This window comes from Globicephala melas, chromosome 12 (assembly GCF_963455315.2).
Source record: "Globicephala melas chromosome 12, mGloMel1.2, whole genome shotgun sequence".
Taxonomy (NCBI): domain Eukaryota; kingdom Metazoa; phylum Chordata; class Mammalia; order Artiodactyla; family Delphinidae; genus Globicephala; species Globicephala melas.
Window position 1 is genome coordinate 83,441,498 of NC_083325.1, and position 22,386 is coordinate 83,463,883.

The 22,386-nt window shown below is 42.7% G+C and overlaps 1 protein-coding gene across 5 annotated transcripts in view; it reads left to right on the plus strand.

The window, feature by feature from the left end:
* The first annotated feature begins 9,984 nt into the window (after nt 1–9,984).
* ADAM17 (ADAM metallopeptidase domain 17) overlaps nt 9,985–22,386 on the plus strand; it is a 52,202-nt gene continuing 39,800 nt past the window's right edge. For 2 of the 5 annotated variants that reach the window (XR_009566092.1, XM_060309113.1), the window contains exons 1-2: nt 9,985–10,225; nt 21,222–21,354. Coding sequence is in view for 4 of the 5 variants with exons in the window: in XM_060309113.1 (XP_060165096.1) it covers nt 10,129–10,225; nt 21,222–21,354 (230 nt within the window). In the remaining variant the exon portion in view is untranslated. The remainder of the gene's footprint in view (nt 10,226–21,221; nt 21,355–22,386) is intronic. The other 3 variants (XM_060309112.2, XM_030844552.3, XM_060309111.2) reach the window with 3 other exon arrangements.

Sequence of the window (22,386 nt, forward strand, 5' to 3'; positions counted from 1 at the left end):
GAGAGGGGAAGGGTAAGCTGGGACGAAGTGGGAGAGTGGCATGGACATATATACACTACCAAATGTGAAATAGATAGCTAGTGGGAAGCAGCTGCATAGCACAGGGAGATCAGCTCGGTGCTTGGTGACCACCTAGAGGGGCGGCATAGGGAGGGTGGGAGGGAGACGCAAGAGGGAGGAAATATGGGGATATGTGTATATGTATAGCTGATTCGCTTTGTTATACAGCAGGAACTAACACACCATTGTAAAGCAATTATACTCCAATAAAGATGTTAAAAAAAATCATTACATAACCAGATAGTTGTAGTGATGAAATATTGAGGGCTGTACATGATACTAAAAATAAGCCAGCGTTGTAATTCTGCATCGACTTATTTGTCTGATCTGTACTGCTTCAGAGCAAGCCAGTAAATAAATGGTAATGTCCCCCCAGGCAACTCTGTTACATTCAGGCTCTTCAGTGTGACTGGTCCCTCAGAAGCAGAGCACAGGACTGCACGGTGGCCACGCAGATCAGAATTAGGGAACCTCTGCTCTGGAGAGAGGCACCACTGGACAGGGAGTTCTCCCTGATTTTCATGCATAATCTGAACAGTGTGGAATCAAGAGTGCTTCTTTCTGTTGTCTAGATTCTAAGGTGTTTTTATAAGTAGATCTCTCATTGATTGGGATCCTAGACCCTGACCTCTTAGCTCCCTGCAGGGATGTCATGGTCAACTTGGAGACCACCCACTGCCCAACTCTGAGGACACCATTCACATCAACTACAATGTAAGTGAGTGCTGTCCCCTTAAAGAGTCTGCAGACACCCCACACCTGATTGTACCTCCTTTTCCTAAGCCACAATGTGGGTAAACAATACGCTTTTATAGAAGAAGGACAAGCTCATTCCTAATCAGCTAGTACTCTCTAAGCCTAAATTTGCTTATTTGTGTAATAAATTTTTATTGAGCACCAACCCCCTCTGGCCCCAAGTCAACATCCCTCTGGAAAATTAACTGGCTATTTCAAAGGCATAAAAAGCACTCCACTAAGATCCTAACACTTTTCTTTCAGGGCCTGTCTACCCATGGCTTTGCTTCTTCTCTTTCAATCTCCTGCTGTCTGATCTCTTGAGCATCTTATAATTCACAAGAGGTTCTCTGCCAGTGGGCAGGACAGGGGGAGAGGAGAGGGGGAAAGGAAGCCAGGCACACAGCTACTTGATAGTAGCTTTGGCAAGTAAACAAGGAGGTTAAATTGCTGGGTTAGGTCAAAAATGTGGGAGTTAACGTGTGGATTTTATTGTTCACCCTCAAGCAAGAATAAACTAGAATTTGCCAAAAAGCAAAGAGTGAATCATTCAAGAATATTAACCAGTTATTTTATTTTCTGGGGACAGATTCATGAAATAAGGTTCCTTGAACGGAGTCAGTCCCCATGCCCTATAGCAAGTTTTCTCCAAACAGTGCATCAGCCCAGGATGAGAAGAGCTTTCCCCCAACTAAGAACAGAAACAAAGAGCTTGGGGAGGGAGGGGCTTGGGTCCACACCTACCATGACCTGGCCTCAAGAATTCTTGGAGAAAATGGGAACAGCTAAAGAATAATGATTAAATCATGAGAGCTTTCATATTAAACATTAGAATTAGGCAGGGAGAAGTAAAATAAAATGTAAATTTATTCTCTTCCGTGCTGGCGACCCTCTGGCAGACCGGCTTTGAAAGACCAAATGTATGCATAATGTATAGCTTTTCTGTTTTTTTCTTTCATCATTCAGTTGCCCCAACAAACTGCTTTAAAATGCTACAGTTATTTCCCTACATCTCTACCAGATAAAGACCAGCCTCTCTCATTTAACCCTATGAGGTAGGTACTTTTCATTCCCTATTTTAAATGTAAGGCTAGGAGAGTTTCAGTGATGTGTCAAACAGATGGTAGATTGTTCACATGCAGGCTGTTTGGCTCCAAAGTCCATGCTGTTAGCATCTAAGACTTAATGAAATCCTCAAAGAACAAAGCAGGATTGAGTGGTTAAAGTATAAATTATGGAATAACAAAAGATGAGACCTGGGTCCTGAACCAGATAACATTAGTCCTTCTGTCCCCTCTCTGAGGAGGGCTGTCATGGCTGGAAATGACACAGTACTTGGCAGAACCTGGGGTAATATTGACTATGATGTTGAAACTTATCAAATCTACACGGAAGCTTCTCTGAGTTGGGCTTGCATTAGGGGGTTGCCTGATTCTCAGGGCTTAGGACATGCTTTGTGTCCAATAAAAAAAAAAGTCTCCTAAAAGTCTATTGGTTAACAGGTCTCTGTCTATATCAGTTACCATGGGATCTTCAAAAGGCGACAACTACTAAAAAATTGTGAAGGAGACCTGGAACCCACAAAGTCTCTTAAGATGGCCACTGAAGGATAGGTAGGTTTTTTTTGTTTGTTTTTTTGTTTTTTGCGGTACGCGGGCCTCTCACTGCTATGACCTCTCCCGTTGCGGAGCACAGGCTCCGGACGCGCAGGCTCAGTGGCCATAGCTCACGGGCCCAGCCGCTCTGTGGCATGTGGGATCTTCGCGGATGGGGGCACGAACCCGTGTCCCCTGCATCGGCAGGCGGACTCTCAACCACTGCGCCACCAGGGAAGCCCCAGTAGGTAGGTTTTTGATAGCTAGTAATATGTTCTGGGCAAGAGGAATTTCAGAAGAAAAGGTAGAAGGGGAGGAAATCTCAGAGTGTGTTCCATGAGCATGTATTAGTTTCTTAAGGCTGCTATAACAAATGATCACAAACTAGGTGGCTTAAAACAAGAGAATTTTAATATGTTTATTTATTGATTTTTTGCTGCACCATGGGGCTTTTGAGGTTAGTTCCCCAACCAGGGAATCAAACCCTGGCCCCCTGCAGTGGAAGTGTGAGTCCTAACCACTGGACCACCAGGGAATTCCCCAAACAAGAGAAATTTATTTTCTCATAGATCTGTAGGCTAGAAATCCAAGATCAAGGTGTCAGCAGAGCCTTCTTCCCTCTGAAGGCTCTCGGGAATAATCCTTCTTTGCTTCTTCTTGGCTTCTGGTGGTCTTGAGCAACCTTTGGCTTTCCTTGGCTTGTGGCTGCATCACTCCAACTTCTGCCCATGTCATCACATGGTGTTCTCCCTATGTGTGTATCTGTGTCACTTCTCCTCATAAGGACACTGGTCATTGGATTTAGGGCCCACCCTAATCCAGTAGGACCTCACCTTAGCTTGATTATATCTACAAAGATTTTATTTCCTAATATGATCACATTCATAAATACAGGGGGTTATGACTTGAACATATCTTTTTTATGGGACACAGTTCCACCCATTACAAGCATTAAATTGTCTAAGTTGTTTGGTTAATGAGAATAGCCTTCTGCACAGGACTGTGTTACTTGCTGTGGAAGGTAGCATAGTCCTTGCCTCAGGAACTTATGCTCTTGTGGAGAAAAACAAGGTAGCATCAGTAGACAGCAATGCGGGACAAAACGGAGGATAGACGATAAAAGAAGCAAGAAACATGCCATGAGGAAGAGACACTTAGCCAGTGTTATCCAAGACAAGAAGAGATGTTGGTGGAGAGAAAACGAGAAGCAAGAAAGTCACTTCAGAGGCTGTTAGACTAGTACAGAGGAGAGAAGAGTGAGGGACTGAGCTGGATAGTTTCCTTCAACCCCAATTAAGCATATTAACTGGTACTTCTCTACAGAGTAAAATATTTAGGAAAAGTTTTATATGTCCTAAAGCGTACAAAGTCAACGTGACTAGATGCAATATGGTATCCTGGGTTGACTCCTGGAACAGAAACTGTGCAGTTCTATTAGTGGTTATCAAGGGCCAGGACAAGGGGGTAATGGAGAATGACTGCTTAATGTGTATGGGGTTTCCTTTTGGGGTGATTAAAACCTTCTGGAGCTAGATAGTGGTGATGATTGTACAACACCGTGAATGTGCTGAATGTCACTAATGATAAATTTTATGTTACGTGAATTTTATGTGACATAAAATTTACGTCACAATTTTTTAAAGACTACAGAAAGGCACATACTTTAAAAAATTGTGAAATCGGATGTTATTTTTTTAGTTTTGACAAACATACCTTGATTACGTAAGATATTAACATTAGGGAAGCTGGGAGTATATGGGAACTCTGTACTATCTTGCAACTTTCCTGTACATCTAAAATTATTCCAAAATGAAAATTTTATTTTAAAAAATTAATAGGAGGGCTTCCCTCGTGGCGCAGTGGTTGGGAGTCCGCCTGCCGATGCAGGGGACGCAGGTTCGTGCCCCGGTCCAGGAGGATCCCGCATGCCGTGGAGCGGCTGGGCCTGTGAGCCATGGCCGCTGGGCCTGTGCGTCCAGAGCCTGTGCTCCGCAACGGGAGAGGCCACGGCAGTGAGAGGCCCGCGTACCGAAAAAAAAAAAAATTAATAGAAAAAAATGCATGATACCAGTGTTTTTTAGGCCAATACACATTGTATGTTTTTGTGTTTCTATGTATCTTTCATCTTTTAGGATATAAGTCCTTTGAGATCAAAGGTATGATGTGGGTCTCTTTATTTCCAGCCTTATTGAGGTATAATTGACAAAAAAAAAGTGTGTATATATATATATATTTTTTAATTGTGTATATTTAAGGTATACAATGTGTTGATGTTATATACCTATTCACTGTGAGATGATTATCACAATCAAGCTAGTTAACACATCCATAGTTACCATTTTTGTGTGTGTGGTGAGAACACTTAAGAAATACTGTCAGGGACTTCCCTGGTGGCACAGTGGTTAGGAATCCGCCTGCCAGTGCAGGGGACACGGGTTCGAGCCCTGGTCTGGGAAGATCCCACATGCCACGGAGCGGCTAAGCCCGTGCGCCACAACTACTGAGCCTGCGCTCTAGAGCCCACGAGCCACAACTAATGAAGCCCACACGCCTAGAGCCCGTGCTCCACAAGAGAAGTCAGCTCAATGAGAAGCCCATGCACAGCAGTGAAGACCCAACACAACCAAAAATAAACAAACAAACAAACAAATAAATAAATTTAAGAGAAAACAAATACTGTCTGAGCAAAGTTCAAGTATACAAAACAGTGTTCTTAACTATAGTCACCATAGTGTACATTAGATCCGCACATTTTATAACTGAAAGTTTGTACCTTTGACCGATATCTCCCCATTCCCACCCCTCCCACCCCCAGATTCTGTCAACCACTATTCTACTCTCTGCTTCTTTGAGTTTAACCTTTATAAGATTCTACATGTAAGTGAGATCGTACTGTATTTACCTTTTTGTGTCTGACTTATGTAGCATAATGTCCTTCAGGTTCATCCATGTTGTTGCAAATGGCAAGATGTCCTTCCTTTTTATGGCTGAGTAATCTCCCATTGTATGTACACACCACATCTTCTCTATCCATTTATCTGCCAGTGGACACTTCGGTTGTTTCCACATCTTGGCTATTGTGAGTAACCCTGCAGTGAATATGGGAGTGCAGTTATCTCTTTGAGATTCTGATTTCATTCACTTTGGAGGTATTATTCTTAAAATGCTAGTAGAATTACCAGATTTTAAACATTCAACAACTGAGTTCTGTTTTTCTAAACAGGACGGAATAGAACAGGTTTTCAATTAAGGCCTTTGTGGCCACTGCAGAACTGGAGAGTAATTGGCTGTTGCTTCCTCTCTGGGGCCTGTCAACCCAAGAGTAATGACTTTTGGCCATTTCAGACCTGAGGTAATTTCAAGCCGGCAGAAGTTTCCATTTTGTTCTCTTTATCCAATCTATTCTCCGTGTTCAGTTATTCCTGTGGTTCAGTTACTCCGAGATCTCTAGGGAGAGAGAAAGGGATTTAAGAAGGAAAAGAACACAGCTCCACATTTTGTATGGCATACAATATATAGGAGATATGCTACCTCTGCTCACAACAGACAGATTAGCCGCTGCAAATATTGATAATTCTGTGATAAAGACAAAGATGCCTGATAAGAAAGAGACATAAAAAAGTGTGTGTGTACGTGAGAGAGAGAGAGAGAGAAATTGTTACTAAAATTTTAGAAATGAACCTTCTTGAAATAACATTTTGAATGAGATGGCTGGTTTCCTCTTTCTGAACTTGAGGGGAACTACTATTCCAGTTTCAAGAGGGCTGGTTATTTTTTTGCCTATTAAATATTTCCCGAAGAATCATCTGTTTATCAGTGAGGATCCTCAAATATTCTGCTTTGCTCCGTGCGTGATGTATTTTTCATTTTTCTTTCTAAAAGGATCTGAAATACATTAAAATTTCTGAACTAAAATCCTGGAAACTATAGTTCTTGGTACATGACTTTGTATATAGTCATATTCCAGTAAGAGCGATCTATCGTCTAATGGAGATTTGTGGATTGACTCATACTTTTTAAGTTTTTTATTGAATTTGTTACAATATTGCTTCTTCTGTTTTATGTTTTGGTTTTTTAGCCTCAAGGCATGTGGGATCTTAGCTTCCCAACCAGAGATCGAACCCACACCCCCTGCATTGTAAGTCTTAACGACTGGACCAACAGGGAAGTTCCGACTCATACTTTTTGAAGTGCTAACTTCACATAGATTTGTTTACTGGCAAAAAAGGATACAGATGTAGGAATAATTAGCATTTTAGAAATAGAGTGATGAAGAATCTATACATCTATAAGGACTGGTGGGATTGGTATAGGACAAATAGTGGCTAATAAGAGAAATAGAGCTGGGATGACAGAAGAAAAAGCCCCCAAACTGAGCCAGAGCTAGACAGCCATGTCTCTGATCATTTAGATGAAAGGTCTTACCAATGCGTATGTGGATATGCTAGTTTACTCCAGAACCATAGGTGGCAACAGGTGTTTAATGATTGTAAATATTTTACTCTTACATTCACTTGCAGTAAGTAAACTGTAAGTAATTCATTCTATAGCTTGGGATCAGCAAATCTCAAGTAATCTTTTACTTATCTTTATTAAATCCTAAATTAAAAGAACCACTTCTGTTGTTAAGGAGAGGAACCCAGGATCCAGTTAACTTGTTCATGTGTTTTTCAAACAGACAATAGTGGCTGTGTAACAAATTACCCTTAATTTAGGAGCTTGAAATAACCAGTATTTATTATCTCCCAGTTTCTGATGGTCAAAAATCAGGGAATGGCTTGGGTGGGCAGTTCTGGCTCAGGGTCTCTCCTGAGGCTGCAGTCAAGCTGTTGGGTTGGGGGACTGCATGTGTCTTAAAGGTTGCCTAGGGCTGGAGGTTTCATTTCCAAGCTCAGGCATATAGTCTTTGGCAGGTCTCAGTTACTTGCTGGTTGTGGGCTGGTCACCTCTCTTCCTATGAACCACTCCATAGTCTTCCTGAATGTTCTCATGACACAGAAGCTGGCTTTGCCTAGTGAGTGATCCAAGAGAGACCAAGCAAGTAAGAGAACACCTGAGATGGAAGACACAGTCTCTTACAACCTAACCTTGGAAGTGAAATACCGTCACTTCCTCTTTGCGCTATTGGCCACAGAGACCAACCTTGGACCAGTGTGGAAGGGGACGGACTCTACAAGGGAGTGAATATCAGGAAGCAGGTATCATTGGGGGCCATCGGGGAGGCTGACTACCACAGTGGCTATCAAATCTGTCAGGTATTTATATTCCATTGGGTAAATTTAAACCTAAGAGTTTTAATTTTGAATGTTAAGTGTTGGGACTTCCCTGGTGGTGCAGTGGTTAAGAATCCCCCTGCCGACGTAGGGGACACGGGTTCGAGCCCTGGTCCGGGAAGATCCCACATGCCACAGAGCAACTAAGCCCGTGTGCCACAACTACTGAGCCTGTGCTCTGGAGCCCGCAAGCCACAACTACTGAGCCTGCGTGCCACAACTACTGAAGCCTGCATGCCTAGAGCCTGTGCTCCACAACAAGAGAAGCCACCGCAATGAGAAGCCCGTGCACCGCAATTAAGAGTAGACCCCGCTCGCCACAACTAGAGACAGTCCGCACGCAGCAATGAAGACCCAACGCAGCCAAAAATAAATAAATAAAATTAAATAAATGTCAGTGTTTACATTATGCTGGAAATTTATGATGAAAAATGTTAAATGTATATAGGGAGTACATATTTTTTAAAAATTCTTTTGGGGATAAGAGTATAAAAGTTTGAAGACAGCTGGCTCAGACTACTAGTTCTATCCAATGTGTCCCTCTTATGTTCCTCTGGCTCTTTATCTCCCCCACGTGGTGCTCTTATATCTAAAAGGCATGGACAATTTATAAATGAAAGATAAACCTCAAACTGGAAATCATAATTTGGGTCCTGATTTGTGAATGGGAAAAATTACTTGAAACCTTGACTGTCTCTGAAAATCTAGGACTTCTGGATATGAATAAGCAAATGAATCAGGAACTTTACTTTTTTAAAATGGCATTTATTAAACAGATGGTGAAGGGCCATCTACAAGCAAGGTACTGTAGAAGAGCTGTGGGTGAAACACAGAAAGAGTAAAATCTAGGATCTACTAAAGGTATAAGCTGGAGAGCATGGTGTCTGGGTGCTCAGAAAGTAAGATGATATTCTCACTGTACAAAAAAAAAATGTCTACAACTGTCACATGTTTTATGGGATACATCTTTTAAAAATTATGTACGATTTGCAGAGGTGAACCTCTGCTTACTTTTTGATTAGGTATGCCATCAATGTATATGTTTAATGAAGGCACTTTATACCTCAGATGAACACAACAGGTCCAGTTAAGCCCCAAATGCACAAAACCAGTAACTCTGGATAATAACTGTTGGGAAAAGATGCTGAGATTTTACTGAGGCATGCCACAGTGAACCTAAATTCACAGGACAAAACCATAGTTTGAGTATTTTATTAGGAGTAGCCGTAAAACTTGACCAGACAGGACTAATATGCTATTCCTAAGAATTTTCGATTTCATAATGGAGACCAGGCTGTCCCACTCACTCTTAAGTGGAAAATGTGTTCTGTCGTACTTGCATAAACTTTAGTTGAACCAAAATAGCAATTCACGTCCAACGTTATTAGAATGTTTTATTCAGTACCATAAACACTCACTAGAGCTAAAATTATGCAAAGGATTGTAAAACAAAACACAAAGTGTCTTGGCAAATTTCCAGTCTAAGCTAAAGTGACCAAGCATGGAGTTAGGTTTCAAGAAGTTGGCTGGACCTCCCTAGAACCTGTACGGACAGACGAGGAGTTAGGTTTAGGATTTAGTTTCTGGAAATGCTTGCAGACCCTCTACATACAGCGGGGCCAACGAGAAAATGGGCATCGAGTTAGCGCCTATTTATTTCCCGCCACAAAGGCTCTTCCGTTACAACGGACGGAGGCTTGAGATGCCCGGGTGGTACGACGCTGGGCCCCGAAAGCCAAGCTGCACCCCATTTGCGACTAGGAGGCTGGTCTCGCAGAAGCTGGCGCATGGACGCGGGGCCTCTGCTCCCGGGAGCCCGTCCTTCGTCCCAGGCACTCAGCTGCTGGGTCATCACCCCGAACCCACCCGGCCCGGCGCTCCTCCTCGCCCACTCTGGGACCCCCACGGTGATTTCCACAGCTAGGTAGTAAAAAAGGTAACAGAGATCCTATCCAGACGTGGGTCGGACCGAGGCGAGGGAGGTGGCCGGGCGCGCCTTTGAAGGCCTACTCGCGAGCTCCCGCCTCCCTCGCGGCGGTCATCCAGGGACAGAGGCGTGGCCCGAGTGGGTCGAGTCAGGACGTCGCGGGCCGCGTCAGAGGCGGCGCCGGCCGAGCCCCGACGGGACGCAAGGGCGCGGTCGGAGGGGCGGCAAAATGGCGACGCGCCGGCGCGGGGCCGACGGTAGTGAGGGCCTCCCGGCATGCCGCGCGGCGCCCGGCTGTGGGCGGTGCGGGGGTCGGCGGCGGCCGGAAGCAGGCTGAGCCAGCCTCTCCGAGCGCTGCCTACGCTTCCGGGAACCTGGAGCCCGGCTGTAGAGTTTTCCGGTAGGCGGCGCAGTAAGAGTAAGAGGCTGCAGGCGCCGGGCCGGGCGGATCCCCTCCTCTCCCAATGTGAGCAGCGTCCTGAGCCCCAGTCAGGCGAAGGCTGCCCAGAGAGGTGGAGCCGCTGGCCGGGCCGGGAACATGAGGCAGTGTGTCCTCTTCCTGAGCAGCTTGGTTCCTTTCGTGCTGGCGCCGCGACCGCCGGACGAGCCGGGCTTCGGCTCCCCCCAGCGACTCGGTAAAGACCCTGCGGATCTGGCTTCGGCCGGCATCGGGTGCCTGGAGCGCGCAGCTTTCGGGGAAGAGCAGGGGAGCAGGATCTATCAGGTGTTTGGGGCGGGGTATTGGACGACGGTGGCGCGTCCCTAAGTTTGCAGCGTAGCAAGGGGGTGTGGCCCTCAGAGTTCAGGAAAGAATGGAGATGGGCTTGTCTCGGGGTGGGCAGGGATCCTGGAGGGAGCCTCCGGGAGTGACTGAGGGCCTGGGAGGGGTCTGCCCGCCGAGTTCGTGTTTGGGCGTGTGTTCCGGACAGAGGTGAGGCGGGCTGGTGGTGGCTCGTGTTCGGAGAGGGAGATGTGGTCCAGGTCCCTGCCCTTCTCGGGAGCAAATCTGTATTGTGTCCTTGCCAAAGGCAGGGCTCTGGAGGAGGGTAGGAAGGCCCAAGGCTGCACGGCTCTTCCTGGCTGTCCAAGGAAGCGAACTAGGTTTTCTTCTGTAGGAGGTACTTAGGCGGTAATCTGGTTGGAAGGCGGTGCCTGGGGAACTCGTCTTGAAGTTGCTTTTTGCGAACATCTTAAGCGTGTTAGTTATTTCAATTGTAGCTTATGGAAGGTACTTATACTTGCCGGGCCAGCTCGTAATGCCGCTACTGTGAATGCCTTCCTTGCCATTTGAAACAAAAATTATCAGGGACGACCAATTTGGTCAGTTTTGAGGCCAGAAAGTAGAGGGTCATGTGGATTTTCTAAAGAGCTTGGATTTGAAGGATGGACTAACATTGAGAGATGTGAAATTTGGTGGGAGTTAGTTTGTGTAAACGTATAGTGACCCCTGTTAGGGCCCTTTATCTGTTAAAAATTAGCGTGTAAGAGAGCTTGATGAATTAGTAACAAAGTATGAAACAGTATATTTTCCCAGCGTGAGAAGTTGTAGCCTCATTTTTCATGGTTGTTTTGGCCCCCAAATCTCACCATGAATCCATATAGTATAGTGTCGTGCAGATTGAGACACTGTAGATTTTCTTTATGGCCAATAAAAATTTTGCATTAGTTTACCTGGCAGTTCTTTTTCCTTATTTAATGGACAAAAATTGTAATTGGTGGAGGGTATTAAAGGTGTTGTGTTCTCACCTGAACGACTGCTTTGTGGTTATCTCAAATTGCAATGGATTACAGGTGATTAGTTTAAAGAAAGGCCAGGGAGAACCTGGTAGGAAGTGCTGAGATGTGATAAGTTAATACAAATTGAAGGAAAATGGTGAGTTAGGCGTGGTGAGGATGGAGGAATAGGGTAAGGATCCACTTCGTAAGGATAAACGTTAATGAAAAGAATAAACATGTATTTTGAAATATTAAAGTTATATTTTTACCACTCTAACACAGCTGTTTCACTTTTGTTATCATTCTCTTGTTCACAAGTGGAAAAATAAGTAGAATGAATCCTAGGAATGCACATAGTATAGAAGAAAACCTTACTTTCTAGGTCAATTCTCAGCAGCGTTCACAAATCGTAAGGGTTTTTTTTTCCTTTGACCGTGTGTTTTCATTTGCAGAGCGCAGACCACTGGTGCCAGAAAAATGCATAGACTTACCATTTATTCACTGCATGTTTGAAAAACACATACTGTATGCAAGTTTTTTATGTGAGGCATTGGAAATATGAAGATCAGACTACATTCATCTTCAAAAAGCTTTTGGTGTAGTAGAATAGAGACATCTAAACAGACAATTCTAGAACAATAGGAAGGAAAGTGAGAGAAGACATTATGGTGGGTATTATTTTCATCAGGGGACACTGAACCTATCCAGGGAAGGTTAGTGAAGGCTCCCTGAAGGAGGTGATGATATTGAGCCCAGGCTGTAAGGTTAAGTAGCTGAAGGGAGAAAATAAGGACAGTCCTGGTGGAGGCACTTAGAGATTGTTAGAATTGAAATGAACCTTGGAGATCGTGTCTAGTTTTTCAAATAAAGCGGCAGGTGAGATGAGTCTCTGAAAGGTGTAGTGACTTGTCAGGTTCATTCAATTAGTGATAAATACATGGCTTGAGGGTATTTTTTCTTTTGAAGAATGACTTTTTTGTGTGTTTGTTTGATAGCTTTGGATGTAGCTTGTTGCTGAACTCTACCATTTAGATTGAATTGGTCGAGGCCAATGAATAATTTCATAGTTAAAGAGCATGGTTTATTGTTTAATAGCCTTCTTATCCTATAAATGTTACCATAACCCCATAACTGCAGTTCTAAATATTGATTAGGGATTTGACAACATTTTCTGAAGAATAAAAATGTATAATAGAATCTGGCTTTTGGAGTACTCTACACGTCACCCAAAGTGCTTTCAGTTGAACTGTCATGAATTGCATAATTTAGGAAATTTACAAGTCATTTGAGCTTAGTCATAATGATATCTTCTGTTGAAGTTACAGCTGGGGTATATAAGTGTCACTGATTTCAAAAGAGTTTTCTCTGTGTTACTTTTAATAAAAGAATATAGTGGGTGGAAGGAAAAAAAATGTAGGTCACAGATGAAGGATGAAAATTTGCATCTGAAACATATATTTGAAATGTACCTTTGGTAATTGGCATGGGGATTCTCCACATTGCAGTGCTCATTTCTCATTATTGACGGCATCATTTTGCTCAATATTTTTACATCTGACTTCGTCTTTTGATGTTAATTTTGCTTACAGGCTGGATTCTTTTGAAACTAAAACACTTACCCACCCCACATGCTTCAACAGAAATTTAACGCAGTTCTCCTTTGTACTAGTCAGAGAGAGAAACTCTTTCTAGAGTAGAACAAAGAGAAGAGTTAAGCAGGAAGCCATGGTGGGGAAACTGGAGAATTCCATTTGGCCTTCATGGGGTTTTCCAGAACATTAAGTGTAGGTGTCCTTCAAGGCCAAGTGCGGTTGAATTTTAGATCCTTCACCATTTTGTATTTGTGAGAGATGGTGAGTGTTTTCAGTTGGAAGTATACTTTGAGGGAAGTCAGAAAAAGATGGGTAGGGAGGGAGGGACAGGAAGAGGCTTCACAGAGGTTGGGAGGTGAAATGAAGTGCTTTTTCACATATCCCTTAACTTAGTCCTAAAATGAACGAAGGAGATGGGTATCTCCCTCCGCACATACCTCCTTTTCTTTTTTTCTCTCTTTTAATAAGAGTTGTAGGCTTTGACAAGTCTCATCTGTTGCCCTGGTTTCACTTACCATTTGACTGTTTGGGTAACTACCAAATATGTGTCTCTGACCTAGACTTGTTCTCTGAAGCTCCACTCTCATGTATCCACCTCAGTGTTCACAGGTGCCTCAAACATATGTCCAAAATTACTTACCTCTTTGATTAGAAGAATGTGTATAGGAGACAAGGTTTAATCTAGGAAAAGGCAGCAGCACTGGAAATTGTGGAAGTAATCTCATTGCTTAACCCGAATTTGCATCCATTGCAGCTGCAGAGCCTTATGGATCAATCCAGGGTTCTTTGGAGGTTCCCTTGGGCTGTGCTCACTTTCATTTTTGGCTCAGAGTTTCCATGTGACTGGTCTTGCTGGAGAGTCTTGGCCCAGGTTTAGTCCCAGCCCAGGTGAAGGGCTCTTGATAAGGAAGTATTTGAGACAGCTCACCCTCCAGCTTCCCTAACTGGTATAAACCCATAAAATTAGGTTTTTAGTTCCCAGGTTCTGGGGTCCACTGCCTAGCAAACAGCACTGTTCTTTTCTTATCCCTTAGTCCCAAGGAGGGATTCACCCATGCTTAGGGCTTGTTGCAGAGTGACCCGACCAGGCCTCTCCCTTGTCCTGCGTATTTTGGGGAGTATTGAAGAGCAGTCAAGTCTCATGTGTCTTCTGCACAAGCAGAATAAACACTTGACAGCAGCCCTGGCTTTATCTTTTCCACTTCTGACACCAGAAGTGCGCGCATGACACTGTGTCATTTTGGGGGAACTCTTCATACTCTGTGCAGCAGAGCCGTGGAGAGTGGACAGAGTGCTACAGGGATTCTGCATGACAATTGCAAGTTGAATTCCAGGAAGATGCAACTTATTGCAAAAAAAAAAGAGAAATTAAGTAAAAAGTTCACAAGTGTTCCCAGACTCTTCTAACACCTCATTATTTAAAAATCAGTTTTATCTTAAAAACTTGCCTTGGCTTGATGAATGAAGTAAGGGAATATTTTGTGTCGTTGTACCAAAAGTCAGTGGCCATACAAGCATATCATGGAGACAGAACAATTCAGGTATGAGAGAAGGGTAGAGTAAGAAGGTTTATCAGATCTATAGGCCACTCCATATCTGTATACAGAAAGCCGGTTTGTTGCAGGCCTGAAGGTCCAGCTTCCTCTTTTATTCTTTTTTTTTAAAGGGAACTTTATTTTACTTATTTATTTATTTTTGGCTGCATTGGGTCTTCGTTGCTGCATAGGCTTTCTCTCGCTGCGGCGAGCGGGAGCTACTCTTCGTTGTGGTGTGCGGGCTTCTCATTGCGGTGGCTTCTCTTGTTGCGGAGCACGGGCTCTAGGCTTGCGGGTTTCAGTAGTTGTGGCTCGCAGGCTCAGTAGCTGTGGTGCACAGGCTTAGTTGCTCCATGGCATGTGGGATCTTCCCGGACCAGGGCGCGAACCCGTGTCCCTTGCATTGGCAGGCAGATTCTTAACCACTGCGCCACCAGGGAAGCCCTCTGTTTATTCTTTGAGAACATAAAAAAAGGAACAAAGTATCAGCTGCTTTTTAACCACTGATCTTGATTTTGAAAATCATAGAATAACAGATTCACTCTTTCCCTGCTTAAAATCATTACGTGATTTATCAGTGACATAACTGCAAACATATGATGACTTAATGCAAAAAAGTTCTATGTAAATGAATAATTGCAAACTGTATATAAAGGAACAAGATACAGTGTAGAACTTCAGAATCTTTCAGCATCCACTTGTCCCCTTATATCAACCTGCTAAAAAAACCCCAAAATTCAACCGGGTAAATCTGAAGATCTAATTGGCTTTATTAGGCGATTTATGAATTGGGGCAGCATCCCTTCTAGCAACTAGAAGGGGCCTCTGAGGGTTTGTACCAAATGGAAGGTTTTTATAGGAGTAAGGGTGGGGCAAGGGATCTGTTAGCGAAAGAAAAGAAAAGGATTGTTTTTAGGCTAGGACATCATCTTTTTTGGGGGAAGGGAACTGGCAAGGATTTTATCATATGGATAACCTCTTCTTCCTCTGGGGGATGGAGGGGGCCCCTATGACAGATCACCTCATTAGTAGACAATTCCAAACTTGTTGGTTAAGATTACTTTTCTGGTGAAGGTCGAAACTACAGTTAGGTATTAAACCTAGGTTTGGTATCGTGGGCTTTAGCAAAAGTGGGCTTATGGTTTTTCTCTTCAACACATCCCTCCCCCAAACCTCCTCTTAGTTGTGTATTTTTTTAAATCTCAGTGAATGTGGTGCCACTGTCTACCCAGGTATCCAAGCCAGAAACCTGGGGGTCTTTTAGTGATCTCCACCTGGATTGCTCAGCAGCTTACTAGCTGATTTCCCAGACTGCAGTTTTGTCCTCCTCTAGCCCGTTCTGCACACTGCAGTTGTTGTTGAACCCAAGCTCATGTGCCTGACGCACAGTGAGGCCCAACAGATGGAAATGTCCGAGTTTGGAGCAGAAAAAGGTTTATTGATTGGGAGGGCACAGATGGAGAAGATGGGAGATGTAGGCTTGTCTCAGATCCATCTTCCTGGCTGGACATGGTTTTTAAAGGCAACGTTTGGGGTGAGGGTTGCAGGGAGCATGACTTTCTTCTGATTGGTTGGTGGTGAAGTAACAGGGTGGTTTTTCGTGAGTCTTAATCATCAACTTTCTGGTTCCAACCAGTCTGGGTTCTGTGTGCTTGTGGTCAGCTTGTAGTCACTATCCTCCACTTGGGAGGAGGGGGCTGTCTTAGTTCCTGCAGAACAACTCAAAGATTTGTGTCAGATTGTTCTGTATATCCCTGGAGGAGGAACTAGGACTCTCTATTGTTTCTTGACCGTTTTCCCTTTGTTTCAGCCTTCCATCACTTCTCTAATTAGTAATTGCTTGAATCTGCTCTTTGGAACTCGGGGAAGGTCTAAGAGACTAAAGCCTTTTCTACAAACCAGAAACAGGGGACAGAAGGGCTTTTGTAGGGACTTCCCTGGTGGACCAGTGGTTAAGAATCCGCCTTCCAATGCTGGGGACACGGGTTTGAGCCCTGGTCCGGGAAGATCCCACATGCTGCAGAGCAGCTAAGCCCGTGCACCACAACTACTCAGCCTGCGCTCTAGAGCCCACGAGCCACAACTACTGAGCCTGTGAGCCACAACTACTGAAGCCCGTGCGCCTAGAGCTCGTGCTCCGCAGCAAGAGAAGCCACAGCAATGAGAAGCCCGCGCACCGCAATGAAGAGTAGCCCCTGCTCGCTGCAACTAGAGAAAGCCCGTGCGCAGCAATGAAGACCCAACGCAGCCAAAATAAATAAACTATTTAAAAAAAAAAGTTTTTTTTATCTGGGAGGGCCCTGAAGGGTCCTGCTTGGTTTCAGTCCCGCCTTTTATGTGATACTCTTCAATCCTGAGGGCAACAGAGTCAGGTCAAGAAAGAGAATATAGCTTCAGATAGGCTAATCACAAACTTGGCAGGGGAACTTGGTTTTAGGGGCATTTGGTTTCACAGTCACGATGAAATTTCTAATTTATAGCTGTTGCCCTTACCCAAAGTCAAAAATCCTTTATTTAGTTCCACGACCCTCCATGACCAGACCTTTGCCTGCCTCTGCAGCCTCACACCTCTTCAGGTCCGCGGTGCCGTTCTGCACTCCAGCCTCACTGACTTGCTTTCAATTCTTTGAGTGTATTGTGTTCTGTATTTCTTGTGGACCTCAGCACAGGTATGCCGTCTACTTAGAACCCTGTCCTTTCTTTTCGTTCTCTTGGCTGCTTCCTCATCCTTTCGGTCTTAACTTCAGTGCTGTTTCCCTGGGAAAAGCATCCTTGGCTTGCCAGACAGGGGTCAAACTCCTGCTGTGTTCTATAAATTCTTTCCATTTCCTCTCCCTTGGTTTGTGACATACTTTATAATGATTTTTTGTGTGATGCTCTTTCCCCCAAAGTCGCAGTATTGGAAATGTATCTCTCCTTCTCTCCATTAATATCCCTAGTGCTTGGAAGGTAGGAGGTTTTCAATAACTTTTTGTTGAATAAATGAATAGGTGGGATCTGGTGGAAAGGGGAAAATATGTGCAGAACGTGTTTGCAAGAAAGGAGGGATGGGAGTGGGGGTGGAAGAGATTAAAAAAGCAGTGAGTAAGGGTAGGGTCCCTAAGGAGGACCAGACAGAGGAGGCCCAGTGAGGGAAACTAACACGTGGCAGAGAAGAGCAGAGAGCTTTGGGGAGGGGATCCTAAATAATACAGTACTTTAGCCTGACCTTTTGAATAGTGTCGGTTTTCTAATATGTGTTTGTAGCAGCCGAAATGAGAAAAGCTCAGTTGTTTAGGATGATCGCTGGAGCAACTTGTAGGAAGCAAGGAAAGTGTTCTCATTGTAGAGCATGCTGGGCAGCCACTGTGGCGTTTCTAAACAGGAGAGTATGACCATACACTGAGCTGATAAGGAAGGTAGTTTTTGTAGCATTGTCTAGTATAAACTGTCATAAACTCTACTGTAAGAAGTTTAGTGGTTTATACTTAAGATTTTTGGATATGGATGGGGGGAAATATAAATTCTGTTGAAAAAGCTATAGAAAATTGGATTACCGATGGTTGGAATTTTGGAAGTAAAGTGCAGTGAAATATCGAGCATCTGAGAGGTTACCTGCAAGAGCAGGAGCTCAGGGTGTTGGACAAAGAGAGCGCATTTACCACACTGTTTGTAATGGCTCCCAGAAGTCCAATTTGAGACCTCTCGTTATTAAAAGGAGTAAATTACAATTGAAACATACTAAGTATTTTAAAGTGCTTTAGCAAGCTGCATTTAAAAAGTGCTTATTATAGAAAAATACCTAAAGATAACCAAAGATGTTACTATCTTGCTCTTATTTTTTTTCTAGCCCTATTTGTATACATAGTTAAGATCATGCAGTATGAACAGTTTTAAAATCTACCTTTGCTTATTTAATATTATAAGTGTTTCCTCATGTTCTTAAAACCTGTTGTTAACAGCATTTTAAATGATTGCAGTTTTTTTTTTTTTTTTTTTGGTCATTTGGAAATGCTATAACTTCTCTATTTGCCAGGTATTAATTTACTGCGTTTCCAGTTTTCTTAAAACTAATACAAGGCTGAACAGTGAACATCTTTGTGCTTAAAGGTCTTTTTCTTCACTTTATTTCCTGAGTTTAGCCTAGTTCAGTGGTTCTCAAACTGGAGTAGTGTGCATCCACATCACCTGGAAGGCATGTTAAACACAGATGGCTGGGCCCTGCACCTGGAATTTCCCATTGAGGGGGTCCGGGATGGGAAACAGGTTCCCAGGCGGTGACTGCTTATAGCGAGCACTCTTTGAGAACAGCTGGCCTCTATTGTTGACAGTGAAACTAAAGAATTGAGGTTAAGTTTCTCAGTGAGAGTGATTATGATCTTGAATGAAACTGAGTCTGTGTACCAGCCTGTATCAGGGAAGTCGAAGAGCTAAAGGATTGTATCAGCATTGAGAATTTGAGCAAACGAGTGCTGCTTTGTGCAAGGTTCTGTGCCAGGTGTTGTGAGGTAAGAATACTGTGATTTTAAAAAAGCTCATTTTTGGCCATTTTACAGTCTATTTGTGAGATAAGACAAATACAACTAAAAAATGCCAGAAAAAAAGGTGTAAACAAAAAGCTTCAGAATTCAGAGGGAGGCATGGTCATGTTTGATTGACATGTCAAAATGTAGGAGGCCAAGAAGTGGAAGGTGCAGGAAGAGGTAGGCTCTTTTTAAGCACTTTCAAAAGTTGAAATCAATAAAGCTTGGGGTTTTCAGCCAGACAGGCCCCAGTTCAAATCCTAGTACTGTGCTTGTTAGCTTTGTGATACTATTCTCTCCGAGTCTGTTTCTTCATTTGTAAAATGGGGAAAATACCCCAAGGTGTTTGTGTAGATAACATAGAACACCTAGTATGGTGTCTTGTGGGAAACAAAACACTCAAAAATTGTTGAATAAATGATAAGCTTCTTGAAGATTTTTCATTGGTGCCTCGAAGCATTGTAATTAGCAAGGCCAAATCACCAGTAAACATCCATTGGCATAAAAGAGATTGATGCCTTCTGAAACAGCTTTCCTCTGGATTAAAATTAAAAGGAAATTTTTGTTAACAGAAAATGGGTGGTACCCAGCAAGTGTGAAATTTGCTACCACTTTAATCTTATCTTGAGTTAGAGCCTTGAGTGGACTTTGATTAAATTGCTTTAACCATATAGTAGTGTGTCTCTTCACATTTGCTTGAGTATTGTGTGACAGTGGGGCCTTTTTCCTTCTTTGACCACTCTGTATAAATTGGCCTTTCCCACTGCCTCTCTGCTGTCCTGTTTTCACACCATGGCACTGACGTGGATTTTCTTTTGCATTGTCCATCTCTCCCACTAAAATGAGTGCTGCTTTAGGCAAGGACCTGGCTGTGTTGAGTGCTGTATCTCAGTACTTAGACCAGGGCCTGGCACACAGCAGTGAATGAACAGATGAAAGAGCCAATTGAGGATATTCAGGGGAAGAGGACGGAGAAAAGTATTGGGTGGATTCTTTCTTTTAAAAATGGTTTTGTGAGCATATTTAACTGCAGTAGCAACACACTTGTATTTTAAGCTCCTGCTGCTATATTTTGAGGACATTCTAAGTCCAGTGGAATGATTTTGAATACCATTGCTTCTCCAGTGATATTTGTTGAGAGAAAAGGAAAGCATCAGCTCAAATCTTTTTAGACAGTTTTTACAGAGACTTAAGTCAAAATTGTCTTGCAAAAATCCTCCTGATTGTGGGAGAGACAGCTGAGTTGCTGTTGATAAAAAGTGACTTATGGGGGTAGCATATACTCTATAGTGTTTACTCTTGCTCTATACCAAATAAAAACTTATTTGTGCTTGTTCTGTCTTTGGGGCAGTCCATCTTTGCTTTTCCTGGGTTCCAAGTCAGCCTGGTAAAATAATTAATGTTTTTCTTTTCCTAGGGATTGGTTTGGTCTTACCACTTATACTTCCTGCTGTCCAGTGGATTGATATTCTGCTGTGTCTGTTGAGGGCAACAATGATAGGGATATTACCACTTCTTTGCTCTCTAATTTGGAATATGTGGTTTTTCTATAAAAGATTTTCTGTAAAAGATTTACTTTCCCAGTTTGGTTTCCTCAGGCCATTAATACATTTGTTGCTCTTTGTTACTGTACATCAACTGATAAGGAATTGATGTAGCCCAAGTGGGCAGTGGGCAGGTCAAGTTGGCAGGCTTGATCTTAAAAATTCTATCTATACAAGCCAGAAATGCCTTGAATTTAGAAGTTAGTTCACTGCATACTGTGATACTCTCTGAGATAGCAAAATTATTAGCATCTAATATGAACATGGACTCATGTTCACATTTCCCTGATTGTCACAGATATCTTTCCACAACTGATTTGCTTGGCCTAGGATCCAAAATGGCTCACACACTGGCTTGCTTGCTGTATTCTTAAGTCCCTTCTCTCTCCACCCCTCCCGTCATTCTCATGCCATTTGTTTCCTGGAGAAATTGGGTCATTTGTTTTGCAGGAATGGAACATTTTAGGTGTGGCTGATTACTTCCTAAAGTTGTTATTTAATTTGGCAACCTCTAATCCCTTTTTGTCTTAAAAACTGGTGTGTGTGTGTGTGTGTGTGTGTGTGTGTGTGTGTGTGTGTGTGTGTGTGTGTGTATGTATGTGTATGTGTGTTTGGTAAGAGTATTTTGTAGGTCGTGCTGGGGCATTACATCAGGAAGAGTTTGTTGTCTGACTCTCATTTTAATGATATTACAATTGATTAGTAGGTTTAGGTGTCAATAACCTTTTTACCTTTATTTCAGAAAAGCTTGATTCTTTGCTCTCAGACTACGATATCCTCTCTTTATCCAATATCCAACAGCACTCTGTAAGAAAAAGGGATCTACAGGCTTCAACACACTTAGAAACACTACTAATTTTTTCAGCCTTGAAAAGGTAATTTGAATTATTCATAGAATAATGTTGGGGCAATGAGGAACTTGGTGTGGTAAAAGCAGAAAAATTGGAGTGTCTAATTAAATCTTAGAAAGTTACATTTTAAAGATTTGTAATATAATTATAGTCTGTCATGATTCTTATAATAGTGTATTGCTTATTCTAAAATTCACATAATGACTATTTTTTAAAATGTAGATGTGTATTCCAAAGGAATTAATGATGGTATATTTATTTATTTTTTGGAATTCTAACAAAGAATTTTAATTAATTGAATGATTATAATACTTTTGTGCTGCTCTAGAATTGTCCACCTTATACTAAGTACTGTCTTAATTTTATATATGAAGACACTGAGGTTTAGAGATAAAGGATTTGTTTAGGACTCCACAGCCTAGTGGTGAGCTGGGTCTCTTTCCACATTGAATTGCTCTTATGTCATAGCACAAACTGATAGATGTGGTCTATTTGGGCATTAATTTTAATATCTCGTGTTTTGCAGATGTAAATGTGTTAGATAATAACAGGCCTCTTTCTAAAGTCTTTTTAGGGAGCTTTACTAATATCAAATAACAAACGTTGGGAGCATATAAATGGGCTTTTTCTTTACACATAGCGTAGGCCTTCTCCAACACATATATAAAAGTAATATATGCACCTGATTTAAAAAACAAACTACAGAGGGACTTCCCTGGTGGTCCAGTGGTTAAGACTCCACGCTTCCACTGCAGGAGGCACAGGTTTGATCCCTGGTCAGGGAACTAAGATCCCGCATGCTGTGTGGCGTGGCAAAAAAAAAAACAAAACTATAGAGGGTGTGAGAAGTTTTTACTTCCCAGACCCAGCAAGTTTCCTGTATAAACTTCCAAAAGATTTTAATGCATATTTTTTGCATATAGATCTATATATATGTAGGTGATATAGATAACATAGATTTATCTCAGCTGCATAAATGTTCCTATTGCGTAAAATTATGACAGTTTGTTGACTAGTACCATACAGATGGATACTGTTTAATCAAAGTGATTTTTT